The sequence below is a fragment of the Gopherus flavomarginatus genome, chromosome 4 (assembly GCF_025201925.1).
Source record: "Gopherus flavomarginatus isolate rGopFla2 chromosome 4, rGopFla2.mat.asm, whole genome shotgun sequence".
Classification (NCBI taxonomy): Eukaryota; Metazoa; Chordata; order Testudines; family Testudinidae; genus Gopherus; species Gopherus flavomarginatus.
The window spans coordinates 120,540,109-120,557,377 of record NC_066620.1 but is presented as its reverse complement, the minus strand read 5'-3'; the positions used below and the strand labels follow the sequence as shown (position 1 = coordinate 120,557,377).

General features: G+C 40.4%; 1 protein-coding gene across 1 annotated transcript; it reads left to right on the top strand.

The window, feature by feature from the left end:
• The first annotated feature begins 624 nt into the window (after positions 1–624).
• HEY2 (hes related family bHLH transcription factor with YRPW motif 2) lies at positions 625–15,721 on the top strand. Its single transcript, XM_050949835.1, has 5 exons — positions 625–789; positions 2,745–2,823; positions 2,929–3,012; positions 5,675–5,756; positions 7,987–15,721. Exons 1-5 carry the CDS (start codon positions 707–709, stop codon positions 8,655–8,657), a joined length of 999 nt encoding a protein of 332 aa, XP_050805792.1. The 5' UTR covers positions 625–706; the 3' UTR covers positions 8,658–15,721.
• The last annotated feature ends 1,548 nt before the right edge of the window (positions 15,722–17,269 follow it).

Genomic DNA, 17,269 nt, shown 5'->3' with positions numbered 1-17,269 from the left:
TACCTGCAAAAGGGAAAACATTCATTTGTGATTTTGGGCGAAAAGAGGGGTGAACTAATCCAGCATCACGTGCCACAGGGTGAAACGGATCATGCATCGGAATGGAAACACCGCTGGGCGGTGGGGGGGATCAAATCCTCTTTCTATTGCGTAAGTCGTGCCCGTGACCGAGCGAGCGGGGTCGGAGGGCTCTGGCTTTGGCTCTGGCCAGGGGAGAGGGTAGCGCTCAGTTGCACTGGAGAACGGGGTTGGCGGCCGCGCACCTGGACAAAGCGAGACACTCTCAGTTACTGGCTGCACGGAGCGGCCCGCCTCAGGTTAGGCACGTGTCCCTGCACAGCGTAGCCCCGGCCAGGCTGCCCGGACCGGCACCCCCTGCCCCGCGCTCGCGGCAAGCCGAGCTTTCCCACGCTCCGCCGCCACCGCCGGACCGCCCCCGGGGCTCCAGCCAGGGCCAAGCCCGAACGGGGCGGGGCGAGGCTGTCACTCAATCACCTTTTCCTCCAATGGGAGGCGCCCTCCTCCCTACGGGGCGCGGCTTCGGCAGGCGGTGGGCGGGGTTCGGGCGCTTGAGGCTGAGCGGCGGCGTGGGAAAGCGCCTTAGAAGCGCTGCGGGCTGCTGGTTCTGGAGGGGCTTCGCCGCGGTGCGGGTCACGCGTCGGTTCGGTGCGCGCTCCCCGTCCGTGGCAGGGGCTGTGCTGCCGCCATGAAGCGGCCGTGCGAGGAAACTACCTCCGACAGCGACATGGACGAGACCATAGACGTGGGGAGCGAGAATAACTACTCGGGGTAAGAACCTAGGGGCGGGGGCCAGGGGGGCTGCTGCACCCCCAGGTTTGGAATGGTTCCCCTCACACGCGGAGTTTGTCATTTGGTTCAATGGCTCTCAGCCCCCCGAGCGAGGGGCTGGCACCCAGGCGCTCTGTGCTGGGGGAGGGGGGAGATGGATGTCGGCTAATGCCCGGGCAGGCGGGGTCACACACATGGGGGCTTGTGAGCTGGCAGTTCCAGCGTCCCGTTTCTCTGGGCTTGTCCGGGCTTTTTTTTTTCCTCAATGGGGGAACTGTTCTGGTGTGGAGCATCCCGGCCCCTGGAGCCAGCCTCTGGTCAGTGGGGAGTTGTGGAAAGACTGGGGTTGGGGTTGTAGCTGATGGAAGAATTAAGAATCCTCCTGCGATCCCATGTGGTTCGGAGTAGTTTGCTTACCTGAGCCCAAACTGTCACCACCCCCCATAGGTGGGTAGAAGGGGGCGGAGCGGAGGCCAAGGTAGGCTTCAAGCTGACAAAGTGTAGTAGCTTCTTTTCACTACTGATCTAATTATAAACACTTGAACAGTCCACAATCTGAAAATGAAATGATAAAAGTGCTAATATTGAATTATAGAAATTAAATCAATTCAGTGTGTTTGGTCTTGCTGTTGTGTGTTTTGGGGAATGACAGTCACCCTCTGATTTAGACCATGGTATTCTGTTTTAAGGATTTCTTTCACGATTTTATATATATATATATATATATATATATATATATATATATATTATATATATATATATATATATATAAAATAGCCGAATGATCAGTACAGGTGGAGTCATGAAATCATGTGCTACCAACATTCAAACATGAATTAATATCTCTGTTTTTAAAAAGACTAATCAAGTTCTACTAGGAATTTTAGTGCCCAGGCAGGTCAAGTTATACTTTAATCTAATTTGCATTCCCACAATTTTTTCCATGATTTATCTAAAGTTGTATATCACCTATGAGATTCAAAATTATTTCCAAGATTTTGGAACTTAAAAAAAAGAAAAATGCGCTGTTTTAATTAATTAATGATTACTTGTAAGGATTTGATTGAAAATATAACAGATATATCCTGAAAAGTGATCAGTATAAGTAGTCTCAAATACCTCAGTACCTATCAGAAACTACTTTTAGAAAGTGATATTCCAGTCATGGAGCAAACACTACAAGCACTCTCTCGCTCCCTGCGTAAAATGAGGATGAAGTTTCCCAGAGTTTGCAGAGACAGGGCTGGATTTGAAAGTTGGAAGATACTGCCAGTTTTGAGAAGCAGGTCTCAGTGTCCATTTGTGTCTGCAGATATGTGAAAAATCTCTCTCTCTATGTATCTTTGAAAGACCATAATGATTTCTGTTCACTCCTGACCGAATGAAATGTATAACACTTGGTGGTGGTGGTAGATTTAAAAACAAACGTTTTAAACTTTTTTTTTCTGGAGCTGGACAAGGGAATGGAATTAGGACATATTTCTACTTATGTGAGTGGCCATTAGATACTGTTGTGATAGACACCCGTGTGAGAACCTAGACAGAGAGACAGTCTGTGGTTATGGCTGGTATATTAAAACACCTTTCATAACAAGTGTAATCCAAAGTGTGTGAATTTATCATGTTTTCTTTATTGAATTTTTTTAGACTGAATATTATATACATGAATTTGTCGTGGTGGAAGCCAAAACAACTGAGCTGGTACCATGATGTGTCTTTGGGAGGGATACTCCTAACAAAGTTATCTGCCAGCCACTTCAAACGCTATGCTAGGGTAGGGAGAAAGTGAAATCTTGGTAAGAAGGAAAGACTTAACCATGTTGTACAAAGCACCTCTTCCAAACATGTAGAACAACACAGAAATAGCTGTGAATATTTATTGTGGTGACACTAGGTATTTACAAGGCAATAGTGTTATGTTATGCAACACCTGACTTACCTTTACTATTTCACAGGCAAAGTAGTGGTTCTGTGATTCGATCAAATTCCCCAACAACAGCATCTCAGATTATGGCCAGAAAAAAAAGAAGAGGGGTATGGATTTTTTTTTTAATTTCCCATGTAATATTTGCATGTGTCCTCTGATTTTTGTCCTTCATGGTTTTATAAACTCATTTTTGTTTTGTTTTTGGGGGATAGATTATAGAGAAAAGGCGCCGTGATCGTATAAATAACAGTTTATCTGAGTTGAGGCGGCTTGTGCCAACTGCTTTTGAAAAACAAGTAAGCTTTTCTTATTTTATACCTGTGTCATCTGGCAGTGTTGGTTTTCTTATAAAGCTCATTAAAATAATATTGTATGTGTCCTGATTTGGCACAGAGCAGGCATTTCAACAAAATGCTTTGTTGTGGCAAAACTATTAAAAACATAATCCACCGTAAAGCTGAAAAACATTTCCATTCTTTAGCTTGTTTTTCCCTTAAGGGTCACAGTTTTCATGTTGTCTCTGTTCTTTCGATGAATTCCAGTAGTGGTTTTGTTAAAAAAATGTGCTTTATTCCATATACTTACAAAAAATTGTGGGCCGGTTACCCATCTGTCTAAATCTCTAACAAAATCCCACTTCCCCACCTCTTAAAATAGCTATCTTGTAAACAAAATTCACAAATCCAGAATAATGTAATCAGTACTGGTTCCTAAAAAGTAAACAGATTGCCTAGGTTACTCAGTGTTTAAATGTCTAGTTAGTAGCTGCATATTGGATTGTAGGAATATGGTCCTGCTCCTAATGAAATCAAAGGGATTTTCAAAGGCTTTCTTTCCATTGAAGACTTTCCCATTGATTCACCTTGACTTCAGTAGGCTATGGGTCAGGTCCTTAGGTTTTTATCTGTATCGAACTTCCCAGCTAACAATGAAATGCTAGGGCATATTAGAATAAAACCCAAACTCAAAATATGGCAAAACTAGTTGCTAATTTAAATTAGTGTGTTCCAACAAGAGGGGAACAACTAAAATTTAAAAACAAAGCTCTTAGTAATTTAAATACATTTAAAACAAACAAACACAAACAATGAGCCAACTCCTGCAAGGTGCTGACTGCACTCAACTCCCATTGATTTTGGTGGGAGTTGAGAGTGCTTAGCTACTCCCAGGATTGGGCCTTATACTATTTCTGAACTAAACAAAAGCTAACACTTAAGCTATTGTGCACTTGTGCTACCTGCAATGTGCCTTTAATAGCTCATAGTCAGAACATTGCCATTTCATAGACTCTGGCAACATGGCATGACCAAGGCATTTTCAGCTAGGCAAAACAGGCTACAGGCAATTGTGTGTTCCATTTTATTGTTTACATCTTGAAAACCACATACATTATAAAACAAGTCCTACAAAGTCTTGGAAATTACCCAGCAACATACAGTTTTAAACTATTAGTCACTCTCATTGAGACAGCTTGTATTCTAAAAAGATTAAGATTGAGAAATGTACAGAAATTTATATTTCCATTCTAACAAACAATAGTCACAAATTCACCAAAGTTTGGTATACTGAGATGTTGAGCATATTAACTTAGTAAGAAAAAAATAAGTGGAAAAAGTAGCATATAGTGGGTTCTTAAAGTTTTTCCATGATATATTAACCACAAAACATCAGTTTTTAGTATTCTTCTTGACGTTCAGATCACTGCAATTGCTGTACTTGTAAAGGGTCAGTAGTCTTAATTTAACAACAACAAAATCAAAGTCTCTGTTCGTTAGAGATTCAGTTGTAGAGTTTTGTAGGTCATAAAACTTAGTTGCAGAGAAATAAACTTTTGATTTCATTTCTACCATATGACCTCAGTGAAATCAGTGGATTTTTTATACCTACTGAAGTCAGTGAGGTTGTATGGATATAACGGAGAGAAGAATTGGCTCATGGAGCCAGTTTCTCAAGTGGCATAAATCAACATAGCTCTGTTGTAGCTCTACTGATTTATGCCAGTTGAGGATCTGACCCATAATATTTAAAGGAGAGTGTAGTTCTTTAGGCATCCTCCAAATGTGTAAGGAAATGCTAATAGCCACAAAAATATTCATAAATTTATCTACAAACAAAATTAATTATCTCAGTATTATAAAACTTAAATTTTATATTTTCCCAATATTTACAAGCCTATGAACCAGCATAGCCAAGTCCCATGGGCACAGCAAATTGTGCTCTCTGTTAACAGTGATGGTCTTTCCTTTTCCTATAAGCAAGGCCTCTTCCTAATCCAGAAGATTTTGGACAATGTATGTGTATATGCAGAAATGACCATATTTCAATAAAGGATGAGAATAGAATTTTTATCATCCAAATGACTGATCAAAAAATTGTTGGGTCATCTTAAAAAAAAGTCTAATTCCTGGATTCTCTTTTCTAGGTGTACACAGTGACACCTACTGGTAAAAGCGGAAGACAATGCTGTGATAGGCTCCCATCAATAATTGCACATTGCTTGTCGTTTGTTATATTTCTGTGTCTTTGTGGGAACAAACCTCTGAAGAGCCACCTACTTAATCCATTGCATAACAGTGTAATATGTGACATGTCTGCACTGACTTTAGTCCACAGATACATTAGGCCAATCCCCTTGTCAAGCAATTCTATTATTTATGCATCTTTAATAATGATCCCTTCTGTTGCATAAATAGACTGTGAACTCCCTAAACTGTAATTTTTTTTGTGGTATCACTATTTCTTTATTAATGTGTTAGACACATACACATTACTAGACGTGATATGGTATTTGTCTTTAAATAAAGTCTGGGATGCAGATGCTCAGTGAAAGCATTAAGCTGAGAATGTTCTAATGGTAGGGAAAATTGAAACCATAAGACTGAACTCAAAGGAAAGTATACCAAATTAAAGCTTACAGTACTTGTAAGCCTCTATTTATTTGAACCTTTTATCTCAAAGGGATCTGCAAAATTAGAAAAAGCAGAAATACTGCAAATGACAGTGGATCATTTGAAAATGCTCCAAGCAACAGGAGGTAAAGGTAAGGAGCTGACTTTTTTTTTTTTTTCTAATATTTGGGGAAATCTTAGCAAACAGTCCTTTGACGAGCCATGATAGGCGATTCCAGATTAAAGAAGTGGAAATCAATGCTAATGTCAGGATTGAACTCGTGGGAAAGAACTGCTGGGACAAAAGAAGCACTTGACCCTGGGCTTGTGTTTGCTTTCATAACACTGTGGGAGTAAAGGCTTCATTCACAGGCAGCCCAGTCAGAGATTTGTTTGGGGTTTCCAAAGAGCACTGAAATCTGTACAGGGAGACAAAACAAATACACAAACATCCAAACATAAACAGGAGGTTTGTGGCAACAATTGTGCAGCACACAAAAAAAATGTTAAAACTCATTATACAGCAGTTATACCAAAGGAAGTGGATCCAGAGGAACGTTCATTATTGTTTATATATTTTCTTTGTTCTGAAAGACTCTCTTTTAAATTCAAGATTAGACTGTCTCATTCACTAGACCAACATCTAATCTTATTACATGCATCTCTGGGTATCAGATGATAGAAAGATAATACATATTTAGACTCGTACTTTTATGCAGGCAGTAATGCACAGCAGGGTGTTCAGTTATTCCTTATTAGCTGACACTGAGATGATGTTGGGGCTGGAAAGTAAGAAACCGGAAATGGCAATTTCCAACAATTTATAACTCAGCTCAACCTTAATGTAATTTTGGGTATGTCTTCACTGCATAGTTAACCCAGGTGATATGCACCCAGGTCTGAACTCCCGAGCAGCCACACTACAAAGCCCCACTTGAGTTACTGTATCTTCACTGTTGCTACCCACCCCCATGTGTGTTGCTAGGACTTCTGGGGGCACAGCCTATGGTTGTCTGTGTTTCTTTCAGTAAGCCCTGTGTTGCTCTGAGTCTTACCTTGTGAATTGTGGGAGAACTTGTCTAGTCTTCTTGGCACATGGGGAATTATAGGAAGGCATTGGAGGACTATCAGTACTTGAGTGATTTAGCCTGTGTATTTGCTGCTCAGTGGATGGGTTACCAGACTAAGTGAAAGCTTCACATGGGTTTTAGCCTACAGCCACAGACAAGCCAACTAGCCCAGGTTGAAAGCATCACTAAACTAGGAGGCGAGGTGTTGTGTGGACAAGAAAGGGGTCTGAGGCAACATCAGAATAAAAGCCCAAGTTTACTCAGCAGTGAAGTCATACCCTTCATGGGACAATAAAAGGCCCTGAGGGCTACCTTAAATACTCTGACTCGAACTGATATATATAGCGAAAAACTACCCTGTTTTGAACTGAAAGCGATTGACAATAGGAGACCATGCTGGTATAATACTGAATGGGTATTACTGCCATAGGGCATTATTTCCCACTGACGGCTGAAGGGCAATAGTTTTTCTCAGTAAACAAAATGTTGTAGGCTATAAATTGAGTTTGATGATGAACTCTTTGGGAAGGAGAATGTCATTTCCTCTGTGTTTAGAAAGTGTCTACCATGTTCTGGTCACCTAATTAGATACTTGTTTAATTCTCTCTTTCTGTCCAATGTGCTATAGATTCAGCTATCATTTGCTGAAGTGCCTCAGAGGTCAGATGACCATGGTGCCTACGTAGTATGTCTTTAAGTGATTACAACATTTTATGTAAAGCATTTTTTACTGCAAACCTTTTCATGCAGAAGCAATGACAAGATGTTTTTACTTTGCTGTTAAATAACACATGTCATGAAGCCTTTATGATTTTACTTAGCAGAGTTTGTAAAGACTGTCTCCAAACTGTCAAGTGGTAGATTTTAAGAACTATTTTATAAATGCCAATGTAGGGGAGAAAAGGCAGGATATTATATACAAGCCCTTTAATCTTCAACCCATTCCTTTGTGCATATGTGCGTGAGACACACACACAGACTCTAGGTCAGTGTTACCATGGAAAAGCTTGCTGTGGAATTTCAGTTTCCCACAATACAAGATGAGAGGCATCATAAAGCTTTTTGAAGAACCTCAAAAACTGATGGTCTTAATTTTTCTCCACTGTAATATTTGGTTGCAAGAACAACTGTAGCATATTACATTACCAGAGATAATCTCACACACAATTTACAAAGCAAACTTTCCTCCCACCAAATCTCAAACCATAAATAGGAGATACAGATATTTAGCCAGGATCATGCTAGCTGACTCCTAGCTAAGATAGGCTAGGAAATCATCTGATACTCATGCATCTTTTACCTTTCCTTTCAGGTTATTTTGATGCTCACACACTGGCCATGGATTTCATGAGCATTGGATTCCGAGAATGTTTAACTGAAGTTGCAAGATATCTGAGCTCAGTGGAAGGTCTGGACACATCTGATCCGCTAAGAGTTAGACTTGTGTCTCATCTCAGCTCTTGTGCGTCTCAAAGGGAAGCTGCTGCAATGACCTCATCCATGGCTCATCACCATCATCCGTTGCATCCTCACCACTGGACAGCAGCATTTCACCATCTCCCTGCCGCTTTACTGCAGCAGAATGGACTTCATTCCTCTGACACCACTCCTTGTAGACTTTCAACAGCGTCGGAAGTACCTCCTCATGGCTCTGCTCTTCTCACAGCCACCTTTGCCCATGCTGACTCCGCACTCAGAGTGCCCTCTGCTGGCAGTGTTGCTCCCTGTGTCCCACCTCTTTCTACCTCTCTTCTCTCGCTCTCTGCCACTGTACACGCTGCTGCTGCAGCTGCTCAGAGTTTCCCTCTGTCTTTTGCTGGAGCATTCCCCATGCTTCCACCTAGTGCAGCGGCAGCAGTGGCAGCTGCAACAGCAATCAGCCCACCATTATGTGTATCAGCAGCTTCCAGTCCTCAGCAAACTAGTAGTGGTGGAAATAGTAAACCCTACCGACCTTGGGGGACTGAAGTTGGAGCTTTTTAAGCCTCACACACAAACACACAAGCTGTCTTTGGACTTCATGCAGTGGTAACTCAGTGTCCTTCCTGTTCAGTCAGATTGAAGGTCTGTATCCACACAAATAGCCTTATAGATGCCTGCAAGCCAATCAAGGAACAGTAAAGCTATTCTAGGGTCAGACTTCAAAGAGGACATATGGCAGTATTGGGTATATTTTTCTTTGTTTTGCTTAAGGCACATTGAGCAACAGTGGCTTTCAGAAACATCGTACCCCAGTGACCATTTAGAAGTTTATTGGGAAATAGGTAGACTCTAGACCCAATAATCCTCCAGCCATGCACCATTATTTGGCAGACAGATGGGGGCTAGCACCTCTAAATTTCTCCTGAGATGGACAAAAAGTTTGAGTTTCATAAGTGCCTGACATGCATATGCGTTCTTCTGAAGCAAATCATACTGCGCAAGTATGAGGGGGAAAAAAAAAAGATTGGGGGGAGCAGAAGGGGAGAGAATCCTGCATTAAGCTACAGACATTTTGATACATTTCCAGGAAAGAATGAGCTCTACACCAACAGGCTTATTTAGCCAAAAGGATTGCTGAGAAAGAATGTTCAGCTTGACAGGCCTAGTTTTTATCTTACCTAGCTGACTTTCTTTGTACAGACTTGCCAAATGGTGACATCTAGCATAGCACTGGTAAAAGCAATTATCTTATCAGCGCTTGGATTGATGAACATTTTAGCACTGTCTGTGAGCCTTGAGGCACTTTGGTTTGGTTTTGTTTTTTAAATGGCTTAGACTATGGTGCTTGCTTGTCTCTGTACAAGCAATGAATTTATAGTGCACACAGAAGTAGTTGCCTACTAAAAGCGTGCACACCTCAAGACAGTTGATCCATGCCCATACAAGAGACTCAATGTTGTAAAGAGTTCAGATTAACTTATTTAGTTGCATTTGGACATTTATTTTTAGCAGCCTCCTGATTCTGTGCAAGATCTGTCCTCTCTTCACTATCAGCTTCTGGAGGTAACGATTTCTCTGGGTCTGAATGAAGTTACTGAGGGAGTACTATTTTAAATTGGCTTTTTACGTGCCAACATTGTAAATGTGGGTTTGATTCCAAACCAAAACGAATGTACTAAAGGGCATATCAGTAAATTATTTTGTCAGTACCCAGACAACTAGTGCTGCATTCAAAGTTCTGCTTTCTTTTTTTTATTACAGTGACTTAAAATAACCCAATATTTTAGTACATTGACTCAAGAACTAGAGATTTTATGAGAAAATAAAACACAGCATGTATTATGCACTTGATTTCTCTGCTGTGTGGAGAAAGCAATAAACATGGAGAATGTTAAACATTATGCAAAATATACTTTAAAATATTTGTTTTAAAAATACTATACCTAGTTGCTTTTTTGTGCATTACTTTGTTAATCTTTTTCTATGCAAAAGTCTTTACGTATCACTAATTAAACGAAGTCCTTTTTGACTGCGTTTTATAGATGATTTGTTGCAATTTTTTTTGCTTGCCTTTGGGAAGTGGAAAGCCTAAATGGACTTGAAGTTCAGTGTCTACCTCTGATAACAAGCATCCATAAGTTGCTGGTTTTGTTTTGACCTCTTTGCTTGTTCTAAAAGCACATCTGCTACGTAGTGTGCTTGAAATGGGAATGGAAAAATAATCCTTCCACTGAAACAGTGTTGTTTTCAGACTTGTAAACTGGCTCAGTGTCCGTTAACAGTAAACCTTACAATATGAACCAGTCCTGTCCGTTTTCCGCACCCTACCCCCAGCAGCAACAAGAAACAGCTGTGGGTTGTAGATGTCTCTTTTGTTAAAACACTAAAGATGTGGTATTATTTGGAATGAGTGGCCAGGTACTAACCCCAGAAGATCCACAAACATGTTAATAGAGCGTAGTGTTTTTCACTACTTTCCAGTCTTCCATTTTGCAGATCCTCATGGATTAGTAAAGTAGCCACTGTCCTGAGTTTGCTGTACCTAGCATTTAATCTCAAATCAAGAATATAACTTCTATAGTACATTTAATCTCATGTGCTGAAAGCACTTAACCAACATTAAGCCACAAAATCCATGTGAAGTGGAGAAAGTATTATGATGCCCACTTTACAGATAGGAAGATTGAGGCACAGAGACATGACATGTCCGAGGGCAAACAGCCTGAGACAGTATCAGAGTCTGAACTACAACTCCTCCACCTTAAGTCACTGTGCCTGGCCCTTGGCCCAAGCAGTAAAAAACACTTCCAATCTTAAAGAGAATAAACTAGCCTATTATGCAGATTTTTTGTTTGCTTGGATGGTAGAATATGAAAGAATGAACAAAGGGTGGTTGAGACATTTTATCTCTGACATGTAATAGCATACTGGATGTTCTTTCAAGGTCTTCTGTTTGAGGAGGGAATCAGATTTTTCCTTATGGAAGCACAAGCTCTGCTCCAAGTATTTTTTTACCAATGTTCAGTTCCAGTAGCTTGAATTTTCCTCTAAATTGAGTAAATTTATGCCAGTTTACAAGGAGGTGGAAGGCTGCATCTTTTCTGCATAGAACAGAGCAGATTGCAGCATCTCACTCATGTTTTTAATGCAGAAACTATTAGCCTTGCCAGGCAAACCATGCGGGACATTAAGTATCCCTCAAGTCACACGAGCATGCTAGAAATGAAAGCAACCAGTGGCTTCATTTGCCCCTGCGGCTTCATTTTGGTTCTCCACCACTACCATTTTGTGCTCTCCAAATCATAGATAAGAATACATGCTTCTGAATCAGAAATATCTCCTTTTCTGTATTTGAAGAAATTGAGTTTTACATTTTAGTTATGAATATTTTAAAATAAACTGAGCACAGGCAGCATATTTATCTTAACTTCAGAAATAAAGCAGGTATGGATTTATGAGCTCGTGTGAAGTGCCAGTTTCAGTGTGTTTCAATCCTGGTTTTCTGAGCCATGCAACAAAAATGGTACAGGCAATGGTAGTGCAAAGTGCTCAACCGTGCCATGCCAGCACCACTGTGAAGTTCCCTTGGCCACCCCACCCACATACCCTGAGCTGTCTGCAAGATTTGCAGCTGGTATGCTTTCAATCTGTGCCAAGGGCGCACCTATACACACTTATGCGCCATACTCTCATTTCTTCATCCTCATGTCCCACCCTGATATCAAACGGCGGGACCTAATGGCACCCATTGAGGGTGGGCAACCCCAGTGGGCCAGCCTGTATTCAATCTTAGTCCCACAGCCTGACAGGGATATCGGTTGGCAGCTCCTTCATGGAACCATGAGCACGGGTGTGTACTTGGCGCGGTTCACCCGTCCCTTCTGTGGCATGAGGGAAACCTTGGCACATGTTTATCTGGAGTTCAGTAGGTTACAGCCCCTACTCCGGCTCCTCCTAGATCTTTTATTACATTTTTGCTGCACTTTTCGCCCCATCGTCTCATTTACACCCAGCCTATTCATGGCCCCACAAAGTCGTGGGACCTCCTCCTGGTGATGGCCAAAGTGGCCATCTATAACACCAGGGAGAGGATGTTAGCTGAGGGGGTTCTTTGTCACTGTGGGGCCTATTTCCGGTCCGCCCTCCGTTCACGCATCCGGGCGGAGGTCCTCTGGGCAGTGTCCGCTGGCTCCCTTGACACCTTTGAGGAGCAGTGGGTGTTGTCCAGGGTTTTCTGCTCAGTGTCCCCTTTAGGTTCTCTCATTTTGACCCTTTGACCTTCACACCCACCCTTGTTTTCTTTTTTTTTTGTCCCCTGTAATCAGTTGAGTTCCCAGGCTCAGTGGATCCTCCCCAAAAGCTGGGGGAGGGTCTTTAGCTGTGGGGGGGCTTATGCCCACCCTTTTCCCCTGGAATTTTCAATAGGACCACTGTGAAAGCTGACATGGAGGGACCAACTCTGGGGATGAGACATTAGCTCAGTCTTCATGCCCATTTAGTCTTTGGCCTCTCTGCTTAGAATGCTGACAAGGGTGCCATCAATAGTGATGTGATGTGGACATTTGCCCAGAGAGAACTTAACTGAAATCAATCATTTTATGTACATTGCTTAATAGCCAGCAGAGAGTAATAATTTCCAGTGTCTGGTGACTTTCGTTCCGTTCATACTAATAAGTTAAAGATCCATATAGCTAAGTTAAAGGGTCCATATAGCTATTACATTAAAAAAATACAGTAAAAGAAAGCTATTTGGATTTCAAAATAAAGCACTCAAAAGTTAAAAAATGCCAGATTTATGCTTGTCTGTGCAACCCTAATTCTGTCCTTTTGCCCATCCATTCTATGTACTGCAAGAGGCAGTGGTCGTGTGGAAAAAAACAACATGCTCATGTAATCAGAGATGGTTTCATAACACATAATACAAGGGGGATGAATTAAGGTTGTATGATCATGTGTAAATCTGGCTTTTCTGAGTTTTCCAGTGCTCAACATTGCAACCTTCATGTTCTTTAAAGATTGAAGGGGGGATTGCATGCAATTTCCTAAGATGTTTCTTAAGAGAAAACAAGGTGTTAAAAAAGATACTTTTATGTACGACTGTAGCCTCCCCCAGTCATTCATCATCAGCCTGAACCCATACCACTTGAGCTGTATAACTAATTGCATTAACTGGCAGCAAGGGAAAGCTACTCTCCTACTGAAGGGAGATGGGCTGCTGGGGCCGTGGACTAGGTCAAGTGATGAAATTAGGGGGAGCTTGGCCCATCTCCCCATCCCCACCCCTTGGGAGTCGAGAGAACTCCTCCCTTATGTAGTGTCTCAGAAGCTGGAGCCATGTTCTGGGCAGGTATAGTCAGAAGAAGTTGTGCCTGGCTCAGTTGCAGCTACATCTGTTCCAGACATTCTCAGTTCAGTGCATGTTGCTGCTGCTGCTTTAGCAGGAGCATGGGCCTGACTTTTTAGAACATTCACATTCAATGATTATTTTACCAGTCTGACAGTGTTTTCTTGCAGAACACAAATAACAGAAGAGAAATGGCAATTTTAAACACTTTGTGTCTCAACCAAACATGAACAAAATTTCCTGAGCTAAATGAAGGTCATGTCTTTAGCCCCAGGACTTTCAGAGGACTTCTGCAAAAAAAAGTGAAGGTGTTACATTTTCTCAACAACAACGAAAAGTTGCAAGCATATTTTATAAAAGAAAGTGTTAAGAAAACTAAATATAGGGGTTATTTACTCTCTCTATTATTACTAGTCCCCTGAACTATCCACTCCCATAGATTTGGATATTTTAAAGATTACATTTAAGAGAATTTGATTAAGTGATCACTCTAACAGCCACAGGCAGTTTTGTTCAACTTTACAAAATGATAAAAGGATTTTTATATTTTATCCATGAGTTTTATACACTTTGTAAATAGTTTGGGTGTAATTTTTACTCAAACCGGCTGCAGCCCACTTACAAGTCTCTTTAACCTTTTCAACTTCACATGTTTGTAAAGATTTGTACTTTGTTTCACCAATTAGCTTTAAAAATTTCAAAGAACAACAGTGTAGATGTATATATGTACCCTGAATGAGTCCATTATAAGAATCACAGTAAGTTGTAAATAAAGGAGCAGTAGTTGGGTTTTTGGCAGCAGGGGGCTTTATCAGTCTAAATATATGCCCAATATTTCCTGATTTTACAAGCTAATACAGCTTCCTGTCTCCTGAGGGTTTGAGAGTTTAAAACTTTTTCCTGTCCCAAATTGGGATGAAAAAGTGTCTCTTGAATTTTTTCATGACCCAATAATCTGAAAACTTTTTTCTGATTGGGTTAATTGAAAAGTTTCATTCTAGTCATCTTAAAACGTTTGATTTATATTTTAACTTTTTTTTTGTTTAATCTTTTTATTATTTTGAATTAACTACACTTTTTAAACAAAAGCTCAGTTTGAATCAGAACATGAAGCTTTTCATTTTGAAAACGTCAAATGGGGCAGTCTGGTAATTCTGAAACTTTATTTAAAAAAAAATTCAAATCAGAAGATTTTTCAAAACTGACCCTTTCCTGCAAACAGTTTTGGTTTTGATGAATTGACATTTTCCAAAGAAAAGCATTTAATCAGAAAATTCCCAACCAGCTTGATAAGCTAAACAGATTTGGTCCTGGCTTCAGTAGGTATCACTTGAGAAAAGGCTTTGTTGCTTCTGTGGTACTAATGGCTACTGCTAAAGGGCTACTATGAATAATACCATACCATATTTATCCTTAAGACTGTATATAATATAGTGTACTTATGTGTCTATCTTGGGGTGGGAGGAAGACCTGAATTTGATTCCTGCTCTTATGTTTTCAGAGGAGTAAGTGAACATAAAAAAGGATTAGCCAGCAGCCATCTGCTGCCATATGTTGCCCTTGGCAAGAGAAGGCCTGGTTGCACTTGAATGGGGCACCTTTACAGCAGTATTTGCTGCTTTTCTTAAATCCCCTGCTGCTGGAGTCTTAGGGGGAAAAGTAAATTTCTAGCTCTCCTGGTTGCAAAGAATAGTCTCAAAATGTGAACTGAGTGCACCTTAAAGGCTCAGAAACCAGAAGGCAAATAAAATGAACCCAAAAGTACTATTTTTAAAAAAAGTCTTGGAATTTTTAAAACAGATTTAATGATTTTGGAGACCAGACTCATATTTGAACCCTTGGGGCTGGCAATACTGTCTTCAAGCAAACTTGAAGGTTATAGACAATGTGTAGCTTTTGTGCATTAGAACTGAGCCATTGTTTAATCTATAGAACCTTTTATGATGTGTTAGTTGTATTTTGTTTTTTATGTATTCCATTTTGGGTACCTTTTTAAAGAAAAGTTTTAATGAAGGGGAAAATATACATTAATGTAATGTTGCAGTTGATTATAATCACAAAAGAGCCAGGAAATTCTAATTCTGCTCTATCATCATGTGCATTAACTACAGTAGTCCCTTCTATTAAATGATCACACTAATCCAGGAAACAATATAGTTCTGGCAAAAATAAAGGAAAGGGTTTTTTCTGTAATATATGGACATGTATTTTATATTATTGCATATTATGTGACAAATCAATAAATGACTTTGGTTATCCAAAGGGGCAGAATGAAGGTTATTTTAGGGACCTATACTTTAATTTTTCTGACTTTGATTAAACTCTCAGTTTTAATGCTGCATTTTTTGCATATATCAGGGATCCAGGGAATTTTTCTTTTTGGAGGTGCTCCTTTGGGGAGCTTTAAAAGAAATGGTTATTTTTTAAGATTTATATTTGTAATCAGATGAACACCGGTATATACACTGCATATGGAAAGTTTAAATGGTTTTAACATTTCCATGATATTCTCCAGGACAACATTTGTAATATATACAAACCTGAAAACATCCTTACTCCCCCCCACAGTCCTATTACTTTTTTAATGTATTTTTGATACAAAGACCCTGGAGTTTATTTTGTTTGGGGCATTTAGTGGTGTTATTCTGAAACACCACAACACTGGTAAGAGGAAGTGGCAACCATGAAAATAGTCTTCTCCTGTTGCACTGTTCAGTTAGTTTAAAAATACTTCCTCTTTTTCACCGTAACCTTACCCCTTTCTGGGCAGCTGCTCCAAAATGCAACCCTCATTGCTGGCAAAAATGAAAGCCAAAAATTTGCTGAAACCACAGTAAAACTGCCGATCCAACCAGACACTAGAAAGTTTTAGCCATAACCCTAAATACCAGCTAGTTTTAAATGCCAGCCACTGATAAGTTTGCAGTTGTGCCAGGCTGTCCTAGAAGCTTATGTGTCTCTCCATTATTATTTTTTATTTCTTTTACTGTTATGAAATAAATGTATGTTTTCAATAATTGCACCGTATTCCCCGCCCCCCTCCCCGATCTGACACCACATAAAAACAAGCAAATTATAATGCTTCCAAATATATGTGCTGCTAAAAAAAATTTAAATTAAGCTGTGCACACTGATCTGTGCAGATAAGATACTCTTGGCAGCAATTATCTGTTGTGGAAAACATTTTTTGATACTGCTGGTAATGTGACCTTTATATGTTACCCTGTCCTCCTTCAAGGCCTAGTAAACTCAGAAGAAAGATTTCCATTAGTAAATCACTGTTGGATCATTAAACCTTTTAAAGCCAGTATGTGCTTTACTCAGAGAATCAGGATTATGACACCCAAGGCCTGCTGCCCACTGACAATCATGGGAACCGACCTCGGTAATAAATCCATGAATTATCTGGCTCACATTGACCGGTTCTCACGCCAGAGCAGCTCCTTTGATGTGACCATCAAAACCCAAGGATGCCCAAAAGCAATAGCCACAGACAAAACAATAGAGAAGTAATAATTCAATATACATATGTAAAGCCTGCCTCCCAAAATGCTCAGCTTTTGCAGCAGGGCACGTCTCCCTGGATATATGAAATTGGAGATTAAGGATAAATAAAGTTCATGGTAATTGCAGTATTTTCTGTGGATAACCCTTTAAGAGAAGAAAGGCTGCACATATTGTATCAATCTTCCTCAGCCATAATGGATATCCATGACTTTCATAAGAGGGGATGTGTCCCCACACACACTTATTTTATTTTTTTTTAATATCAATCGAATAGTTTGAAGTAACAATATGCTTAGGGCTAATCCTGCAAAGAGACTTAAGA